This window comes from Emys orbicularis, chromosome 1, assembly GCF_028017835.1.
Source record: "Emys orbicularis isolate rEmyOrb1 chromosome 1, rEmyOrb1.hap1, whole genome shotgun sequence".
In the NCBI taxonomy this organism is placed as follows: Eukaryota; Metazoa; Chordata; order Testudines; family Emydidae; genus Emys; species Emys orbicularis.
The window spans coordinates 265,314,477-265,336,160 of NC_088683.1; the positions used below are offsets into that span (position 1 = coordinate 265,314,477).

The 21,684-nt window shown below is 41.8% G+C and overlaps 1 protein-coding gene across 1 annotated transcript; it reads left to right on the forward strand.

The window, feature by feature from the left end:
- The first annotated feature begins 4,979 nt into the window (after positions 1-4,979).
- SLC10A2 (solute carrier family 10 member 2) lies at positions 4,980-21,321 on the forward strand. Its single transcript, XM_065423438.1, has 6 exons — positions 4,980-5,374; positions 12,834-12,952; positions 13,980-14,068; positions 17,017-17,192; positions 19,506-19,663; positions 21,161-21,321. Exons 1-6 carry the CDS (start codon positions 4,980-4,982, stop codon positions 21,319-21,321), a joined length of 1,098 nt encoding a protein of 365 aa, XP_065279510.1.
- The last annotated feature ends 363 nt before the right edge of the window (positions 21,322-21,684 follow it).

Consider the following 21,684-nt stretch of genomic DNA (forward strand, 5'->3'; position numbering starts at 1 on the left):
GACAATGACAAAAAAATTCATTAAAAAGCCATATAAGTGATCTAATCAGTAGTTCAAATTGTTGCCTCAGTAGGTGTATGAATGAAATAGAGGCACATTCTGCCACCAACAAAGATCCCTAGGAATCATGGGGAAGGGTATCCAGAATCCTGTGGAGGAGAACACACCACAAGATCCATTGTCTACAGCCAAGCTCTAAGAGACAACCGCATCTGCTCCAATCCCTCAGACAGAGACAAGCACCTACAAGATCTCTATCAAGCATTCTTAAAACTACAGTACCCACCTGCTGAAGTGAAAAAACAGATTGACAGAGCCAGACGAGTACCCAGAAGTCACCTCCTACAAGACAGGCCCAACAAAGAAAATAACAGAACACCACTAGCTGTCACCTTCAGCCCCCAATTAAAACCTCTCCAGTGCATCATCAAAGATCTACAACCTATCCTGAAAGATGATCCCTCACTCTCACAGATCTTGGGAGACAGACCTGTCCTCGCTTACAGACAACCCCCCAACCTGAAGCAAATACTCACCAGCAACCACACATCACTGAACAAAAACACTAACCCAGGAACCTATCCTTGCAACAAAGCCCGATGCCAACTCTGTCCACATATCTATTCAAGTGACATCATCAGAGGACCTAATCACATCAGCCATAACATCAGGGGCTCGTTCACCTGCACATCTACCAATGTGATATATGCTATCATGTGCCAGCAATGCCCCTCTGCCATGTACATTGGCCAAACCGGACAGTCTCTACGCAAAAAAATTAATGGACACAAATCTGACATCAGGAATCATAATACTCAAAAACCAGTGGGAGAACACTTTAACCTGTCTGGTCATTCAATGACAGACCTGCGGGTGGCTATTTTACAACAGAAAAGCTTCAAAAACAGACTCCAACGAGAAACTGCTGAACTCAAATTGATATGCAAATTAGACACAATCAATTTAGGTTTGAATAAAGACTGGGAATGGCTGAGCCATTACAAACATTGAATCTATCTCCCCATGTAAGTACTCTCACACTTCTTATCAACCTGTCTGTACTGGGCTATCTTGATTATCACTTCAAAAGTTTTTTTTCTCTTACTTAATTGGCCTCTCAGAGTTGGTAAGACAACTCCCACCTGTTCATGCTCTCTGTATGTGTGTGTATATATATCTCCTCAATATATGTTCCATTCTATGCATCCGAAGAAGTGGGATGTAGCCCATGAAAGCTTATGCTCAAATAAATTTGTTAGTCTCTAAGGTGCCACAAGTACTCCTGTTCTTTTTAATAGATCTTTGGTCATTCTCAAAGCAGCAGGATCCTTTAGGAGGCATCCAGATAATGCCATTTCAGTCACAGCCCAGGTAACAACATGGATAGCCATTGACTAGAAATGGGAGAGTAGCATAGAGAGAGGCTCCTAGTCTGTAAACCTCTCAGAGCTTAATCCCACACAGAGAAGTCTCCACTGGCTGGGACTGTAGAGCTGATAAACCCCCTTTATTTGGAAACCTAATTGAGACCTACCAGATCAAAATCCCCTCCACCCACAGGAGTACAGGGAAGTTATCTAGTTCATAGTGTCTCCAAAATGCAAGAAAAAATGCAAAGAAAAATATAACTTATTCCCAAATGGTGTTTTTGCCTATTCATTTTGATTACCCATCATATACAATACACAGCTGGTTTCTTACCTTGCCCCTTGAGTAATATGTCCATCCCAAACTCATCCCAATAAAGCCTGACCATTATGTATGCACTTCATTGGTTTTATACTTGTATATCATAGAATCATAGAACTGGAAGGGACCTCGAGAGGTCATCTAGTCCAGTCGCCCGCACTTGTGGCAGGACTAAGTATTATCTAGACCATCCCTGACAGGTGTTTGTCCAACCTACTCTTAAAAATCTCCAATGATGGAGATTCCACAACCTCCCTAGGCAATTTATTCCAGTGCTTAATCACTTTGACAGTTAGGAAGTTTTTCCTAATGTCCAACCTAAGCCGCCCTTGCTGCAATTTAAGCCGATTGCTTCTTGTCCTAGCCTCCGAGGTTAAGAAGAACAATTTTTCTCCCTCCTCCTTGTAACAACCTTTTATGTACTTGATATATATTTATGAGCATATACACCCCATTAGGCATACAAGAAGAAAAAGTGGAGGGAAACAGCAGCAAATATACTTCCCAGCTTCTTGGGAGGACTGTGCTGCCTGCAATAGTCAGTAGCAAACTGGCCACTTTAGAGCTGCAGTTGTTCATCTGCTCCAAATTTAAAGAATCTGCTACCAGCAGAGCATACTGGGACTGACTTTTCAAAGGGCCGGCCCAGACTAAGGACCTCAGTGCTAAACAATCCATCAAATAGAAAGATGAGAAGGCATCTTAAAAGCCAGGGCTCTGAGTGGAACACTAAGGTTTTCCTAAGGGGGGAGCCTCGTGTGTTTGAGGTAGTTATGACATGAAGTGTTTCTATACTGAATAATAAAATGTTTTTTGGACATCAACCACTCCTTATACTTCAAATGTACCACCTCCCTAGCAAATGTACGTACACACACACACACACACAGAAACTTTAAGATGAAAAAGCAGCTCTTGGACTGCGATCTCAATTCAGATTAGTTAGCACAGTTAACCACCAGGCTAAAAATTATAAGGGAGGCTGTGGCTCCCTTGTGGCTATTTTGGGATAGCACCTAAGTCCACCAAAAAAATTATTTTGGCCAAAACTATTCAGCAAATTCATGAATAGTTTTGGCTGACCACAAGTGCATTTTGCAGCACATGAGCTATTTGTCCAAAAAAATCACCCAGCTCGTCTTGTGGGCTTTAGAAATGTTCCTGAGCTTAGAACACAGCACTGGGAGTCAGGGACCTGCGTGCTATTTCCAGCTTTTCTATTGACTTCTTGCGTGACATGGGGAAGTCACTTAACCTCTCCGTGCTTCAGTTTCCCCATCTACAACATAGGATAACAATAGCCACCTCAAAGAGATATTGAGAGATTTAATACATTAATGTTTGTGGGGCTAAGTATCATACAAATATCTACCCATAAATAAAATTAAAAATAGTAACTCCACAGAGAGGTAAAGGTAGGAGGGTGAAGCAGATTCCAGGCAGGGAGGCTGGGGATAAGGAGAGATGACATGCCATAGGTGTCTAGGGAGCCAGGAGCCATGTGGAGCTCTTTAAAAAAGTGTGCTATATTTTTGCCACACTATGCAGTGATAAAAACCAAGGCTCAATCCTGTAGCTCTTATTCATGCAAGCAAACCAACTAAAGTCTCTACTCACATGAGTAAGACATGCAAATTTTGACCTTAAAAGCTACCATTTATCTATCTTAGCATTTACTTTTATAGATTTTAGTCACTAAAAGCCTTAGTGTGGGCTCTCACACCCTTTGACGTCACATGAGAAACACAGTGACTAATGAGGCAAACTTTTCTATTGTGCAATGCAAGTCGATTGCAATGAACCATACAATGTGATAAATGCTTACGGCCTACCTCCAGCAAAGCACTTACGTAGAGTCACCCCAATGGCTTCAGTGGAACTACTCATGTGAACAAAATTATTATTAAAATGTATTATCTGTATTATAGCACCTAGGAGCCCTAGTCATGGACTAGGGTTCCATTACACTGGGCATTGTACAGAGTAAAAAGATGTTCCCTACGCCAAAGAGCATATAATCTAAGTAAGAGGAGGCGGGAGGAAGATCCCTGCAAATGAGAGGGTGGAATGACAGGAGTGGGAGTGAAGGGCAGTACTGAGACTAGGTGTGGGGGAACGGTCTCCAGGCTGGAAAGGTGTCAGGGTTTCCTACCTGGCCCATTCCAGCCTCCACAGGTCCAACTCCCTGACTTAATCCTGGGCCCCGGGGCAGCCACTCCAGCCTTTCTGGGTCCCACAGCTACTTTGCCTCCATACTGACCACCCAGGTGTGCATAAACTTATACAGTGGCAGAGCCCCCACAATATTTCCATTGTGGGAATGCTATCCCACCTCCAACTCCCCAGTTGTGCTGCCCCAATCTAAGTATAAGACAAGACTACAGATAGATGAAGACAGATGGGGGAGTACAAGGAACCAATGAGTATATACAGGAGTATTTGCATCATCAGGGCCTTCATTTCTAATTTTTATTTGAGCAAAATGTTTAGTCCCTAATTCTGCCCAGATTCAGCCTCGCTGATTTTGTTTGCACTTAGTGCAGAGCCCTGCCCACAACATTCTCAGTGCAGGATAAGGGCCTTAGTTTGTTCTGGTTTCATTTCTGCATAACTGCTACAGAACCTATTGAAACGATGGGTATTTTGTATGCGAGTTTCCAGTGATGATAGTTGTACACATACACACAAAAAGTACCTGTTATTCTTAAAGCAATACCCCTAGCTCCCCCAAAATGTAGTATTGTGCATATTGTGTAGTAAGTTCAATCCATGGGCTTTAAACCTGCAGTTTCTCATACTTAAGAGGATTGCTCACCATTCCTGAACCCCATTGACTTCAAAGGGGTTCTGTGCAGGGGGAGCAGTCCAACCTCACACAAGAAATGGAAAGATTGGAGCCTTGACGTGACCACTCCTGTGGATCTCACTTTGTGTTAAAGCTATTTAACAAGCCTAGCTCATGCTTTTAAATATTAACACGATTGCTCTTCTGGTGTGGAACTGAACATTATGGCATGAATAAATGATTAATTAAAAGTTTGCTGGTTCAGTAAGATAGCACCAATTATATATACACCTTTGTGACTCAGCACAATACTAGACCCTAAACTGGTAGAAACTGAGTTCAAGTATTTATTGCTCTTTATTGCCTCTCATGTCATTTAAAAAGAGCTACCAAGAGAAGAGCATTTACAGAGAGCTTAAAAGTTTGACTTGGATGAAATGAGAATTTCTTTATTTTAAAACACAGCAATAGTGACTTTGAGAAATTTAATTTTGGCAACTTCAAGATGATGACAGCAAACTCAACCACAAATATTTCATACTGTTCTGCAAATGCCACCATTTGCAACGGCACTTCGTGTGTTATACCTGATGACAATTTTAACCAAGTTTTGAATGTCGTTTTAAGTACTGTCCTAACAATCTTGTTGGCATTGGTGATGTTCTCCATGGGCTGCAATGTGGACATAAAAAAATTCTGGGGACACATAAAAAGGCCATGGGGCATATTTGTGGGCTTCCTCTGTCAGTTTGGAATTATGCCTTTGGCAGGCTTTGTGCTGTCACTTGCTTTTAATGTGCTTCCTGCTCAAGCTGTTGCTGTGCTGATCATGGGATGCTGTCCAGGTGGAACATCTTCCAACATTCTAGCATATTGGCTAGATGGGGACATGGACCTAAGGTAAGCGCATCACTTCTCTAAAGGAATTACTTGCTTTTCTAAAATTACCCATTAATCTCTTTGGAGCCGAAAGGAAGGATGGGTCAGTGTTTAGTGCAGTAGCATAGGATTTGGGACACCCAGGTTAAGTTTTCTTTTCTGTCAGATTTTCTGTGTGACCTTGAGCAAATCACTTAGCCTCTCTGAATCTCAGTTCCTCATCTGTAAAAACTAGGATAATAGTACTTCCCTAACTGACAGGGGTGTTGTGAGGATAAATACCTTAACGATTGTGAAATACTTTGAGATCTACAGATGAAAAGTGCTGTATAAGAGTGAAGTACTATTATTTACTACTTTATGTATCTGTTCAGTTCCATGCACAATGGGTCTCTGACCTGGTTGAGGCTTCTAGGGACTACTGCAATATAGATTTCATAACAATTAACTTTATAAACAGAGGTCTATAATCAATTGTTGTTCTAATGTCTCGTTAAAGAAATCACCAGTGGAAAAATATTTATCCACCTATGTGTTCTTCACAATGGCTAGAATTGCAAAGTTTTTATCCAGGATCCAAATTCATTTGTAACAATTCTGTATGCATCTGGCACACATGCAAAGTTTTCAAAGAGTGTTTTGTAGGATATAAGCCATAGCCTACTTACTGGTTGCAATCAAAACGCTTCTTTGTGAGTGTGGTGATCTTGGTGGCAGGTCACTTGGCTGCAACTTCAAGATGCTGTAAAGTCAGAAATTGTGATGTGTCAGGCAGCTGGCATGTTTGCGGACATCAAATATGTACTCAAGGTGAACGCTGCTCTTGATGCAAATCCCAAGACACTTATTTTTTCCATCATTTAGCTCTAACAGCCTCTAAAAAAGAGCAATATTTTTTTAAAAACTGATTACCTTGTTCTAAAATAAACAGAAAAGTTTCTCTGCTTCCCACAGAGTAATATAAATTACAGCATGTGTCTACTTCATCATATGCCAGTCTGAACTAGCAATGGAAAAACTAATAGAAGTAAGAAAGATGGGGAGCTAAGATGCATAGATGAAGAACTTTAATATTTGTGGTTTTAATAAGGCAAAATGCCTTACTGCATTACCACACTGCAAACAGTGAATTTCTTTGTAACATACAGGTGTTAATGTAATATGTGGTTTTTAATACAGTATGTAATCAACTGCGCTAATCACCAACTTTCTTGCTTTGGAGAGAAGACCTAGAAATATTATAAATTGCCAAGTACTTTATTTCAGTAAAGCACTGATCGGGCAAAACCACAAAGGGAAGGAAATTCAGCAAAAAAGACTGAAATTCTGTTTTGGTCTCAACCCATTTTACCTGGGTGGAACAGTGTATGTAGGGCCAAATCTTGCTTTCACTGACATCAGTGTAAATTCAGAATAACTCCATTGAAGTCACGGGCATTAATGTGGATTGACACTGATGTAAATAAGCACAGGATCTGGCCTTTAATTTGAGAGAGGAAACTTCTATGTCCCTTGCAAAGGGAAAGATAAATGCCTACAAAGGGAGTATTCTTCAGGTAGAGACTTTAACCCTGAGACTTCAATGGGCTTTCAATCAGGCCCTTAGGGTATATCTACACTGCAAAAAACAAACCACAACCGTGGCACTGAGTCCAAGTTTTTAGCCCTGGAGCCCAAGTCCCACGAGCCCGAGTCCGCTGACCCAGGCCAGCTGCGGGTCTTTCATTGCAGTGTAGACATACCCACAGCGACCATTACTCAGGGCCTTGAGGATGAGGGTTGTGTAAAGTAGGGAACAATGTAGGAATCCTCATGCTTGGTAGAAGAATGACCACATGAAGGAAAATACTGCAGCCAGCACTGCATTGCAAAAACCCTGCGTGTCATACCACATGAGTGGCTGGCCTTTAAATAGATGATATTTTATTTGTTTACACAACAGGCCACCCCAAGTGTGAAAGGGCCATTGCATTCTAAGTCTTACTTAAGGGTGTAAGCTGATCACCAGCTGGGGGCAGAAATAAATTTCTGTTCATGACATACTCAGAGTGAGTTTATACCTTCCTCAGAAGATCACCCTTATTATAGAATTATGATTATTTATTTGTATTACCATAATGCTTAGGAGCCCCAGTCATGGACCAGGGCCCCACTGTGCTAGGTGCTGTACAAACAGATCAAAAAAATGGTCCCAACTCCAAAGAGCTAACAATCAAAGTATAAGGCAAGAGACAACAGATGAATAGAGACAAGCGTGTACAAAGAAACAATGAAACAATGTTGGTCAGCACAATAGAAAGTAGTCAACATACCATTGAACACTCAGCGGCTTATCAAGGGTTTTTTAGGCATCATGAAAAAGAGAGTTTTAAGGGGGGCTTTGACAGGGGATAATGAGGTAGCTTTGTGGATGTTAACGGGGAGCACTTCCCAAGCATGATGGAAAAGGCATGACAGTGCTTGTTTGAAAATAGGCAATGGAGACTGGCATCATAGGCCAATCACAGGCCAGAGTGAATGCGAGATACATAGAAGGGAGATAGGCTGCGAGGGTCTTGAAAGTGAAGACAAGCAACTTATGTTTGATGTGGGTGGATACAAAGAGAGGTGTACCATGGTCAAAGCTACAGGCTAGGAAAATAATCTTTGCAGCAGCATTCCAAATGGTTATGAGCAGGGCAAGATTGCATTTGTCAAGACCAGAGAGAAGGATGTTGCAGTAATTGATACATGAGATGATGAACGTCTAGATGAGAGTTATAGCAGCCTGGGTGGGTAAGAAAGTCAATATCTTAGAGATGCAATGAAGAAAGAATCTGCAAGATTTAGACATGAGAGGATCTTTAGAGAGTGCAAAGATGACGCAGAGGTTACAGGCCTGAGTGACAGACAGGATAGTGGCATTGTCTGCAGTGATTGAGAAAGGAGGTGGTGGAAGGATTTGAAGGGGAAGATGAAGAGCTCTGTTTTAGCCATATTTATCTTGAGATGATGTCTAGAAATCCACAAGATGTCGTAAAAGAGACATGCCACAATAGTAGTTCAGACAGCACAAGACAGATCTGGGGTAGAGATGTAAGTTGTCAGCATAAAGATATTAGGTGAATTTGTGTTTGTGGATGAGATTACTCAGAGCCAAAGTGCAGAGGGAGAAGAGAAGACGACCAAGGACAGAGCCCTGTGGAGCCCCAACAGAAAGCTGGAGAGGGGATGAGGTGGATCCTCCTAAGGACATGCCAAAGGAACGATTAACGAGAGAGGAGAACCAAGAGAAGACAGTCACGGAAGCCAAAGGAGTGCAAGTTTTCAAAAAGAGCATGGCTGACTGCGTCAAAAGCAGCTGACACAGCAAGGAATGAGGCTGAAATACTTGTTCTGAGCCTTAGCTAGGAAAAGGATATTAGAGACTTTCGTGAGAATAGTTTCCGTTGAGTGCAAGGGGCAGAAGCTGGGCTGGAGAGGGTTGAGGAAGGAAGTGGAGGAGAACAGCTCCAAACAATGATCACAAACAGTTTCAATGAGCTTAAAGAGGAAGACTGAGATGAGGTGGTAGTTGGAGAGGCATGGGTAGGTTTTTTAAGATAGGAAAGATGAAAGCATGCTTGTATTGTGAGGAGAAAGAACCAGAGAAGAGAGGTTAGGGAGAAAGGCAAAGACGGGGGTGAAAATGGGCATGAGGGAGGTCAGGAGATGGGCCAGTGACCTCACCCTCTCAATCTATATACAGAGAATCTCCTCTTGCTGCAGACATCCCTCCTCCTCTATTGGGGCAAGGGGGTTGAGGCAGAGAAGGGACAGACTTTGAGGAAGAGTGGGTTGGCCAACGGAGAGGTAAACCCCTATCATCCCCTGTAACAAAGCCCAAGGCCCAACTCCATCTTTTACATGGAGCCCTCCAACTGGAGCCTCTGGGCAGCCATAGCCAAAGGGCTAAAGTGAAGGGCCAGAGTCAATGCGAAAGCATAGGGCTTCCACATGTATGGTCCTGACCTCTCATGGATCCCCCATGTTTGGAGGAAAGCCCCCATGGCCTATTCTGTTGGCACAGTCAGGGACACATTCAGATTTCTGTCCTAGAGTTGTCTTCCATGGGGTTACCACAGGAGAGGGAATTTAGGGCCAGGCCTTTATCTACATTGCCCATGTGCCTGAGATTCTCTTTGTTACCCACCTACCTTTTCCCTCTACATCTTCACCCCAGTGGTAGTCACATCTCTTTGACAAAGCCTATCAATCCTCCCCACACTGCAGTGTTGATTAACCAAATGACTGAATGTCTTAAACAGAAAGAACAACTTCTAAAGCCTTCACATTTAAAAACAGAAAGATCCATGAACAAATAAGGAAGCAATAAGTCTCATGCAAAGCTTCACTATTCAACTGCACTGATTTTCACTGAACCCATCCTCCATCCTTTGGCCTCAATCCTGCAATGTGATGAACATGGAGAGACCCCTGACACTTGTGTGGAGCCCCAATAACTTCAGTGGGGCCCCCGAGGACACAGGGGTCCACCCTTACACATCAAGTTGCAGGAACAAGGCCTTTGTTTGCACATTGGCTATTTAGGGCCTGATCCAAAGCCCACTGAAGTCAAAGAGAGCTTTAGATCAAGTCCCCAGATTAGAAGCTTTTGGGAACAAAGACTTTAGATTGACTTCTGTCTTGCAAAGAACCCAAGGTACTATATACATAAATAAATAATATTCTGGAAATTCCTCTGAGTACCCCATGGACAGTATATTTTTTAACTGGTCTAAGTACCTTTTTACCAGAAGCAGTGTTGTCATAATCTACCAAGTAACAAGAGGGTGTCAATTTTAATAATTAAAGACAGTACACAACTATTAGCTGAGGTGTGTCTCTTAGCTCCCGCTGATTCTGTGGGAGATCTTTCTGATTTGTTTTCATATTTCTAGTATTTAAAGAAAGGAAATTATAAAACAATACCTTACATTAATATTAACCAGAAAAAACTGCTTATTTATAGTTATAGTTTCAGGCTGACATTTCCCCCCTTAATTTCTCTCTTTGCACCTAGGTACCGAAGGGGTCAAGTTACAAGATCTGAAATATTATATGGTATTAGATAGTATATCCTATGATATACTATACATCACCTGGGCAGGCAGTGTGGTTCCATGGTGAAGGCACTGATGCTGATCTAACTGACTAACCTAATTGCCTTCACATGCCTGACTAACCTAATTGCCTTCTATGACGAGATAACTGGCTCTGTGGATGAGGGGAAAGCAGTGGATATGTTATTCCTTGACTTTAGCAAAGCTTTTGATACGGTCTCCCACAGTATTCTTGCTAGCAAGTTAAAGAAGTATGGGCTGGATGAATGGACTATAAGGTGGATAGAAAGCTGGCTAGATCGTCGGGCTCAACGGGTAGTGATCAATGGCTCCATGTCTAGTTGGCAGCCGGTATCAAGCGGAGTGCCCCAAGGGTCGGTTCTGGGGCCAGTTTTGTTCAATATCTTCATTAATGATCTGGAGGATGGCGTGCACTGCACCCTCAGCAAGTTTGCAGATGACACTAAACTGGGAGGAGTGGTAGATATGCTGGAGGGTAGGGATAGCATACAGAGGGACCTAGATAAATTAGAGGATTGGGCCAAAAGAAATCTGATGAGGTTCAACAAGGACAAGTGCCGAGTCCTGCACTTAGGATGGAAGAATCCCATGCACTGCTACAGACTAGGGACCGAATGGCTAGGCAGCAGTTCTGCAGAAAAGGACCTAGGGGTTACAGTGGACAAGAAGCTGGATATGAGTCTATAGTGTGCCCTTGTTGCCAAGAAGGCTAATGGCATTTTGGGTTGTATAAGTAGGGGGATTGCCAGCAGATCGAGGGACGTGATCATTCCCCTCTTTTCGACATTGGTGAGCCTCATCTGAAGTGCTGTGTCCAGTTTTGGGCCCCACACTACAAGAAGGATGTGGAAAAATTAGAAAAAGTCCAGCAGAGGGCAACAAAAATGATTAGGGGGCTGGAGCACATGACTTATGAGGAGAGGATGAGGGAACTGGGATTGTTTAGTCTGCAGAAGAGAAGAATGAGGGGAGATTTGATAGCTGTTTTCAACTACATGAAAGGGGGTTCCAAAGAGGATGGAGCTCGGCTGTTCTCAGTGGTGGCAGATGACAGAACAAGGAGTAATGGTCTCAAGTTGCAGTGGGGGAGGTTTAGGTTGGATATTAGGAAACACTATTTCACTAGGAGGGTGGTGAAGCACTGGAATGGGTTACCTAGGGAGGTGGTGAAATCTCCTTCCTTAGAGGTTTTTAAGGTCAGGCTTGACAAAGCCCTGGCTGGGATGATTTAGTTGGGGATTGGTCCTGCTTTGAGCAGGGGGTTGGACTAGATGACCTCCTGAGGTCCCTTCCAACCCTGATATTCTATGATTCTATGATCTCAGAGTCCTTGGTTCTACTGCCAGTTCCATAGCCGGCAGTTTGACCTTGGGGGGAAAAAATCACATCACTTCTCTTACGCCCCCTTTCAGTAAAATTGGGCTAATACTACTTACCTCCTTTATAAAGGAATTTGGGAGCTACTGATGAACAGCTGTATATTATTACTAATGGTAAATAAGCTGCAATAGCATGGGTAAGGAGCCAAATCAAGGTTCCCCAGATAAAAATAATTGGACACAAGGTTTATTCTAGTTAGAAACTTACAAAGAGCCAATTCCAGCACAGTGCTCTAGCAATTAAGAGCCAGTTTCTGTAGTACTTTACACCATGAGTAGTCTTATTGATTTAGTGAGTCTAAGGTGGCAGAATCTGGACCAAAGATGGGAGTACATAAAACTTACCGGGTCTCTCTGCTCCCATCACCTCCACATGCTTAATTCAGCGTGAATCCCCATCAGATAATCTCCCAGTCAGTTAACCATACCCTTTAGCTCGCCTAGGCTACATCTGCACTAGGTGATACGGGTCAAGTTCCTACCTCATTTACAAATACTTGCACTCGCTTGAGGAGAGCCAGCACAAATCTAAATAGCAGTGTAGCTGCAGCAACATCACAACTTAGCCATGCCACATACGTACCCACGTATTCAGGCAGGTTTGTACTCAGCACAGCTAAGCTGTGCCACCAGTGCCTGTACTACTACAGCTACACTACGAGCTATACTCATACTATCTCAATGAGAGCTAGCACAAGTGTGCATACACAAGCTGGGAATCACCCCCCTAGTTTGTAGTGTAGATGTAGCCCTAGGCACAACAGAATAGTTTAAGGTGAAGATTCCATCTTAACTGGAAATAGTTCACATTTTTTTCAGGATAACCTGGCACTCTAACATTTCTTCAATTTAGTTTTTTTGTGAATTAATATGCAGGATAAATTGACTGCAGCCAGTAGCATTTCTTTCACCATTTTTCATAAATTATTAAATTGCAATAAGAAAATGGGAGACTCTGTTGGAGAGCATGAACTATAACTTTTGCCAATTTCCTTGCAGTATCAGTATGACAACATGTTCAACGTTGCTTGCACTGGGGATGATGCCACTTTGTCTCTTTATCTATACCAAAATGTGGACAGACACTGATTCCATCGTAATCCCCTATGACAGTATAGGTGAGTCAAATCAATGTTTTCTCTCTCTCTCTCTCTCATATCTTTCTCCTTTTGGAAGCAACTGTCTTTGTACCAGCAGCCTACAGTATCCATTCTGACAGAGACTAGGGCACTCAGCACCTTACAGGATAGAGCCCTAAGGCCATTACTATCTGTACTATTTATAAAAATAGTACAGATATTTACCCTGGGGTAACAAATCTTTATATCCTTTGTGGAGATGTTGTAAGGATATAGAAAAAAAACAGATATAGAGATTTGCCCTATTTTTGGCTAAATATCTGTGCCATTTTCGTAATGGCTGTAGGGCATAGGCCTGCAAGGTGCTGAGTGCTGTGGCCCTGATCCAGCAATGCACTTAAGCACATGCTCAGATTTAAGTTAGGTTGCAAATCTGAAACCTAAAGCAGTAGACAATGGGCACCACCAGCGGTGGAACTTAATTTGATTCAACACATGAAACCTCACCTGGCCAGAGAAAAAAAGAATGACAACTGAATGCTTGAGGTCAATAGGACTACTCGTGTATTTAGGATTCAGCCCTTAATGCCCACTGGTTTAGGTTCCGGAATCTATTCCCTACACACCAGTGTAGTCACCTTCATATACTTAAATTTCAGCTCCAAAAGAGAGTCATGTAAACCATTTGTGTTCTTAATATCAGCATTTGGAAAAATGCCCACAACATAAGAAGCTCTAATATGAGTGCTGCTATGGCACAGTAGAAACACCTGCAGGCAAAATGCACGTTTAATACTACAGGAAATAAATGGTACAACACACTAAAATTGCTGTATGCTTTTTTACCCTGCTGAATATGTATGTCACTACAAATACCTCACAAGGTTTCCGAAGATAGTACAATTCATACTCTTATGCTTTATATTACTCTCTATGTGTGGATGTCTGTGGGTATAACCAGAGACTTACCTACAGAAACCTGCTATTTAAACATATTCTCACTGTTCAGTGTCTATTTTCTTATCATGTCTGTTCTCTGTTAAATGTCATTTGTTCTTATTTTCAGGTATTTCACTGGTAGCCCTTGTAATTCCTGTTTCATTTGGAATATTTGTTAATCACAAATGGCCCCAGAAAGCTAAAATTATACTTAAGGTAAGATATGAAACTTTCATATACTGATCTGAACCATTGCTCATTGTGGCCAGGTTATGGCTTCAATGGGACTACTCAAACAATATGTTTCTACTCACAACAAATAAGAATATCAGTAACTAGCTTCATGATAGCAATGAAGTTCCCCATCTAGCAACATGTTGCTCCAATCCTGTACAAAGGTGTGCTTGTTGCATACACCATTATAAATCACCATTGTTCAGTGATTTCACATGTGATTTGGTGTTAATTGAAATGGATTATGGATCCTATCCTACAAGGTTCTCATTGCTTCTGAGAGATGCTGAGTACCCTCAACTCCCACTGATCATCATTAATTAGTATACATATTTTCTCATTAAAATAATCCTTTTTGGTGAATAGTTATTCCCCTTAATATTTGTCATCCTTTCAGTGATATTAGAGCTCAATGTAATGTTTCTCTTTATGTCAAATTCATTTTCTTAACATATTCATTTACTGTGCTGTATTTCAGAATCTACTCATAGCTTATTTATAAACTTGGACATGGTATATTTTTGGACCCAAAAGACTTGACAATTGCGTATTAAAACTGGTAGTTTTCTTTTTTTTTAAATACCTTGGCAGCAATAAATGGAAGTTTCAACTTTCAGACATGTTTACATCCTACACATAAACAGAAGGTGCACAATAAATAGTACACATGCACAGTTTGCTTTGTGTAGGCCAATGAAGGGTCAAGTATAGGTCAAGGGCAAGATGAAGGAGACTAAGCTGACAAGGTTTGGTTCAAATAGGGGGGAAAAGGGCACAACTAGAATTTACTATCAAACCAGATTTGCACAGCTGGACACATTTTTCTTCCCTAGAATAATCTGGTTATTAGCTCATCCCAAACCAAAGCAAGAACATCCACATCAACTCACTATTCTTGTAGGCCTGGGCCAAAGACCATTGAAATCAGTCTTTCCATTGAATTCAATCAGAGCTGGGTCAGCCCCATAGTCTCTATGGTTGAATAATTCACTCCACCTGATTCCAGCTACATAACCCCAAGTGTTCTCTGACAGTGTATGCCATCGGGGCAGAATTTCTCCTCAGGAAGAGATTTAGCCTTTTCTCTGCCAAACACAGGATGGGATCTCCATACATCCCATCACAAGGACCTAAATTCAGTACTACAAAAAATAAGTAAAGAAAAAAATGTTGTAAATATAAGTTGTCAAAAGACAATCATTCCTTTGGAGACTATTGCAATAAGAATTTAAAGTGGTGTTAAAATTTTGACCCAAAGGATTTCCTGGTGTCCCCACACATTGCTTTTATTGTTAACTGCAGATCTTACAATTATATATCCTAATACCTTGTTTCAGCATATCTTGCTGTAATGGGGTTCACAAACCCCATACTGAGCATAGCCAGAAAGGAGAACAGAGTATTCCCCACTTACAGGAAACCAGGCTAACCATACGCAGTACAGCTGACAGAACTACCAGTCATGGAGGCAAGCACCCACAGCTGGGAAAACAAACCCATCTATAAATGGAGCAGAACAGAGGGTGGGAGGAAGGCAGAAAGGCCTGTTATGGTAGAAGGGTATCAGCCCAACACCAGGATGCTTCTAAGGGCAAGTCTACACTACATCAGCATAGCTGTGCCGCTGTAGCGCGTCTGTTAAAGATATGCTATGCGGATGGGGGAGCTCTCCCATCGGCATAATTACTCCACCTCCGCAAGAGATGGAAGCGATGTCAACGGTAGTGTCTCCCGCCAACATAGTGCGGTGTAAACAGCACCTAAGTAGATGTAATTTACGTCACTCGGGGGGGGGGGGGGGAGTTCTTTTTCACACCCCTGAGAGATGTGTTACATCAACTTAAGTGGTAGTGTAGACCAGCAGTAAGAAACTGACAGGGAGACAAAGGAAGACTGCAAGCGCTAGAGTTTAGAGGCGGGAAGCGGTGGCCAGCACATCCCTCAGCCCGCACCGCTTCCCGCAGCCCCCATTGGCCTGGGACAGCAAATCGCGGCCAGTGGGAGCTGCGATTGGCTGAACCTATGGACGCAGTAAGTAAACAAACTGGCCCGGCCCGCCAGGGTGCTTACCCTGGTGGGCCACGTGCCAAAGGTTGCCGATCCCTGGTTTAGGGGCTGATTGACTCATTTTAAGTTAAGTTGGTGGACCAGGCTAATTTGAAATGAATAGAGACAGACCAGGGGTCAGCAACCTTTCAGAAGTGGTGTGCCGAGTCTTCATTTATTCACTCTAATTTAAGGTTTTGCGTGCCAGTAATACACTTTAACATTTTTAGAAGGTCTCTTTCTATAAGTCATGGAGATATACATCTATCTCATAGAACTGGAAGGGACCCTGAAAGGTCATCGAGTCCAGCCCCCTGCTGTCACTAGCAGGACCAAGTACTGATTTTTGCCCCAGATCCCTAAGTGGCCCCCTTAAGGATTGAACTCACAACGCTGGATTTAGCAGGCCAATGCTCAAACCACTGAGCTATCCCTCCCCCCCTAACTAAACAATTGTTGTATGTAAAGTAAATAAGGTTTTTTAAATGTTTAAGAAGCTTCATTTAAAATTAAATTAAAATGCAGAGCCCCCCAGACCAGTGGCCAGGACCCGGGCAGTGAGAGTGCCACTGAAAATCAGCTCGTGTGCTGCCTTCAGCACGCGTGCCATAGGTTGCCTACCCCTGAGTTAGAAGAACGCTGGGACCTCCAGAGAGGCTGCCCCTAGAGCAATGGATACTTGGCCTTTTGAGTATTGGCAGCTAGCTTTCACGCTATCTAATGCGGCTTTTGTGAACCATTAATGTAAACCCTTTCTTTTTATATGTAAAACTTACTTCAATGTGATTAAAAGAAAGATATGTTTGTGTGTGATTAAATCATGGCTGGTCTACTTGATTTAGCCAAGGTTTATTTTAAAACACAACCCTTTTTAATCCCTTCAGGCAGGTTCCATTACTGGACTAGCTCTTATACTGATCATTGCTGTGGTTGGAGGAATATTGTACAAGGGATCCTGGACTATCAGCCCTCAACTGTGGATCGTTGGAACCATATTTCCAGCTGCTGGCTACTCTCTAGGTTTTCTTCTGGCTCGCATCGCTGGTCAGTCTTGGCACAGGTAGAGATTGCTCTGTTACATAGTGTGTGTAATCTTATTTCAGCCATAAAAGAAAATTGGCCCATATGATGTTTTTATTTAGTGACTAACCACTAACTCACTCTTAAGAGCTAGTTATGTTACGGAGTCAGAGCCCACAACTTTGTGTATACATCAAAGTGAAACTTTTGTTCTGAACACTTTTCGTTATGGTTTCTGGCTATTCTCTAGTTCCACAAAGCCTTCCTGAAAGTGGTTGGGTATACAGTAGAGTTCCCTAGGAAACCCAGATGTCTGTGCGCCTGATGTTTTAGTGAAGGGTGTCTTCCCCCATTTGCAACCGCCTTTTTCCTTCACAATAAAGGTCTTATCATTGTGACTGACTTTCATCTGGAAGAGCGGTGGGTCACCCAAATATTGACAAATCAGGAGCCATCACTGCATATCAACCCCCTACACACATGCATGTCCACATCTTCCCTAAACTAGAACTCAGAACTGGACACAATACTCTAGCTGAGGCCTCACAAGAACACAGTAGAGTGGGACAATTACCTTGCATGAATGATTAGCCTTTTTCATATTGTTGATCCATATTCAATTTGTGATCTACTATGCACATGCATACATAGGCTCACATCCTTTTCAGCAGTGCTACCACCTACCCACTTATTTCCCATTTTGTAGTTGTGCTTTTGATTTTTTTTTCTTCCTAAGTGTAATGCTTTGCACTTGTCTTAGCTGAATTTCATCTTGTTGATGTCAGACCATTTCTCCAATTTGTCCAAGTAATTTTGAATTCTAATCCTGTCCTCTTAAGTGCCAGCCTGGTGTCATCTGCAGATTTTATAAGCACACTCTCCACTGCATTATCCAAGTCATTAATGAAAATATTGACTACTGGACCCAGGACTGACCCCCATCGAATTCCTCAATTTGATAGCAAATCATAACTATCCTTTGAATCTGGTCAACCAACCAGTTTTTCATTCACCTTGTCGTAATTTCTTCCAAGCCACATTTCCATAGATTGCTTATGAGAAAGTCATGTAGGACTGCATCAAAAGCCTTACTAAACATCAAGATATTACGTCTACTGCTTCCCCCTGCTCCACTAAGTCAGTAACCTTGTCAAAGAGGAAAATTAGGTTTGTTTGACATGATTTGTTCTTGACAAATCCATGCTGGCTATTCCTTATAACCCTGTTATCCTCTAGGTTCTTACAAAGAGATGGTTTAATAATTTCTTTAGTATCTTTCAGGTATCAAACTTAGGCCAACTGGTCTATAATTACCTGCATCCTCTTTGTTCCCCTTTTTAAAGATTGGTGCTATGTTTGTCCTTCTCTGAGAACTCATGGAAGACAGGTGAGGTCCCAAAGATCATTGTTAATGGTTCTGAAATGGCTTCAGCTAGATCCTTAGGTACCTTAGGATGAATTTCATCAGGCCCTGCTGATTTAAATACATTTAACTTATTTAAATATTCCTTAACCTGTTCTTTCCCCATTTTGGCTTCCATTCCTTTCTCCTTGATGTTAATATTAATTGTTTTAAGCATCTGGACAGAATTAACCTTTTTAGTGAAGACTGAAGCAAACTAGGTATTAAACACCACAGCCTTCTTAATATCATCAGTTATTAGCTTTTTTGCTGCTAAGTAGAGGATCTACACTTTCCTTCATCTTTCTCTTGCTCCTCATGTATTTATACAACCTCTACTTATTGCCTTTTATGTCCCTTGCTAGGTGTAACTCATTTTGTGCCTTAGCTTTTCTGATTAGCACAAGCATGTAGCGACATTCTTTCGTATGCATCCTTCGACATTTATCCATGTTTCTACTTTTTGTATGTTATACCCATACTAGGCAGTATGAAAATTCCCCTCATCCCACCCTTGTGGCTACATCCTACAGTCTTCCTCTACTTGATCAATCTATGCTATGTCATTTGCAAACATTTGGATATGTCATATGCTGTGGGTCACTAACAAAGCCCATGAAATACATAGACTCCTGCTGACTTTAAGGGGCATACAATCATACCTTAAATTCACTGGACAATTTTCCAAGCGTGGGCAATGAGATCTCACCACATGAAAGATGTTAAGAAGAAAATCCTGCATTACTACAGCAGTCCCTGTACATTTGTGAAATGGATCCTTTCCAATGCTCACATTTGATTGAGTTCTGTGACTGGATTATGTAAACTAGATGGTTCTTTTCTGCCCTGATATCTGTGATTGTATGTCTTTTACATTCATTTGTATTCTTTCAAAGTACAGTAGCACAATAGGATACCATATGAATTTTTTCTTTTTATCATTCCCTTTAGATGTCGTACGGTAGCTCTGGAAACAGGTATGCAGAACACTCAACTGTGTACAACTATAGTGCAGCTCTCCTTCACCCCTGAACAGCTTACACAGATGTTTACTTTTCCACTCATCTACAGTATTTTCCAGATAGTGTTTGCTTTAATATTTGTAGGAGGTAAGTCACAGATATCTTCTACTATACTAATAGCTTTATTAATTATTATTATTATGTATTCCTGGGTGCCCAGAGATGAGACAATTTGGAATACAAAAATACAATATTAAATGATAATCCAAATAATGTGTCCCCATTGTGCTAGGCACTGTACAGGATAGTAGGATAGGAGACATGGGCTTCAATTCTGCATTCTGGCTGGCTTTACTCCAGCACAAAGGGGCTCTAAACATCTAGAATTGGCCATCTGGGAATGTCCCCAATTCAGGAGAATCCCCTAGAAGGCATGCCAAGGATATGACCAGGGTAGGAAGGAGGTGCACTAGCACAGAACAGATGTGACTGGACCTAGTGCACTCCAACTATTCTGAGCAGTTGCAACAGCCCATACAGGACCAGGACAGTATAAACTATACCTGCCCCTGCTGCTACTCTTTTCTACTTCCTGTATGAAAGATGTTTTTCTGGATAGGGCACTGAACTGGGACTCGAGTGACCTGCATTCAGTTTCTGGCTTGGCCACAGACTTTGTGTGACCTTGGGCAAGTCATCTAGTCTACTCTGTGCCTCAGTTCCCCATCTGTGAAATGGGAATAATACTTCACAGGGATATTGTAAGGGTAATGTGAGATACACAGATACTGTGATAACGGCCATAGATAGATATGCTGAAGGTGTAGCTAAAGTAAGAGCCTCATCCCTCTTCCTACCTGTTTACACCACATAAATGGGCCAGAGCAGCATAAAGGGGGGGCTAAAAAGGGGAGACAGTGTGATCTCATGGATAGTGCACTAGCTTGGGAGTCAGGAGCCCTGGGTTCTAGTCCTCAATCTGCTAGTGGTCAACTGCTCTTAAGTCACTTCACAGCTATGTCCCTGGATTTCCTCATCTGTACAATGGGGATAATGATACTGCTCTCCTTTTAAAGCAGCTTGAGAGCTAATGATGTTATAAACTAGCCAGACGGTGGTCGTGGTATTTTAAGTTCCAGTTCTAGCCAGGGGAAGATACCTCCAACCCAGACATTATGAAAGACAGCCATAAGGCTGCCTCCTCAATAACTACTCCCCCCACCCCGGAATCCAAGAGGTACAAAAGTGTCACTTAACTATTCTTCCCCCACTCCCTCAACTGCTGCACCAAGTACAGTCCAGTCAGAACTGAGAATTGGTACCATGGGAATTGCCTGAAGAAGCCAACATTCTAAATTAAATAATAAAATTAAAGCCTATAATCCACTGGATGATCAGAAGACAGTCAAATTCCCAATGCAGTGCAAATATTTATCTTTATTTCAAATATATTTTTTTCCAGGATGAGTTACTGTTGACAGACTTCTGTTTAAAAAACTATGTTAAACATTAAACAGTAGCTGGATCTACCTTGTATTAATATTAGGAAGGTAAAAGCCCTACAGCACCATCTTACTACAGTAGCTTCTGTGGCTGCTTATAATTTCTGCCTTTATTGTAACATATATATATATTGATTCCTAGTCTACTACTTGCACAAAAGATTCTGTGGCAAACCAAAGATAGACTTCACAGAATCAACAAGTGAAATTGAATCGATACCAGAAACATATGCCCAGATGAATGGAGGATTTACATCAAATGAAAAAAGTACAAGAAACACGAACGACACTATCATCTCCTGACATTGTGTAAAAGAGTTTCGCACCGATTGACTGGTGAACGGTTTCTTTGTGGTTTTCTGTTTTCGTTTTTAAATGAAGCTTGCACCACCAGGATACAAATCTAGGTTTGACACTAATTTGCTACAATATTTAGTGTTCCATAATTGTCCAGTTGAGCAAGGAAGAACAAAGTAAACCTAGAGGAAAGCTGAGCAAAATTTCAGGCATAAGTGTCTTTCATTTTGGTCAGCATGAGCTGCCAAAAACATTGTATTGAAATAACTGAGTGCCATTATCAAGGTATGCAATTTGTTGTTTTTAATCTGACATATTTGCTGTTTATCACAATAGGCAGATCAGATCAGGACCCTTAAATTCCTTGTG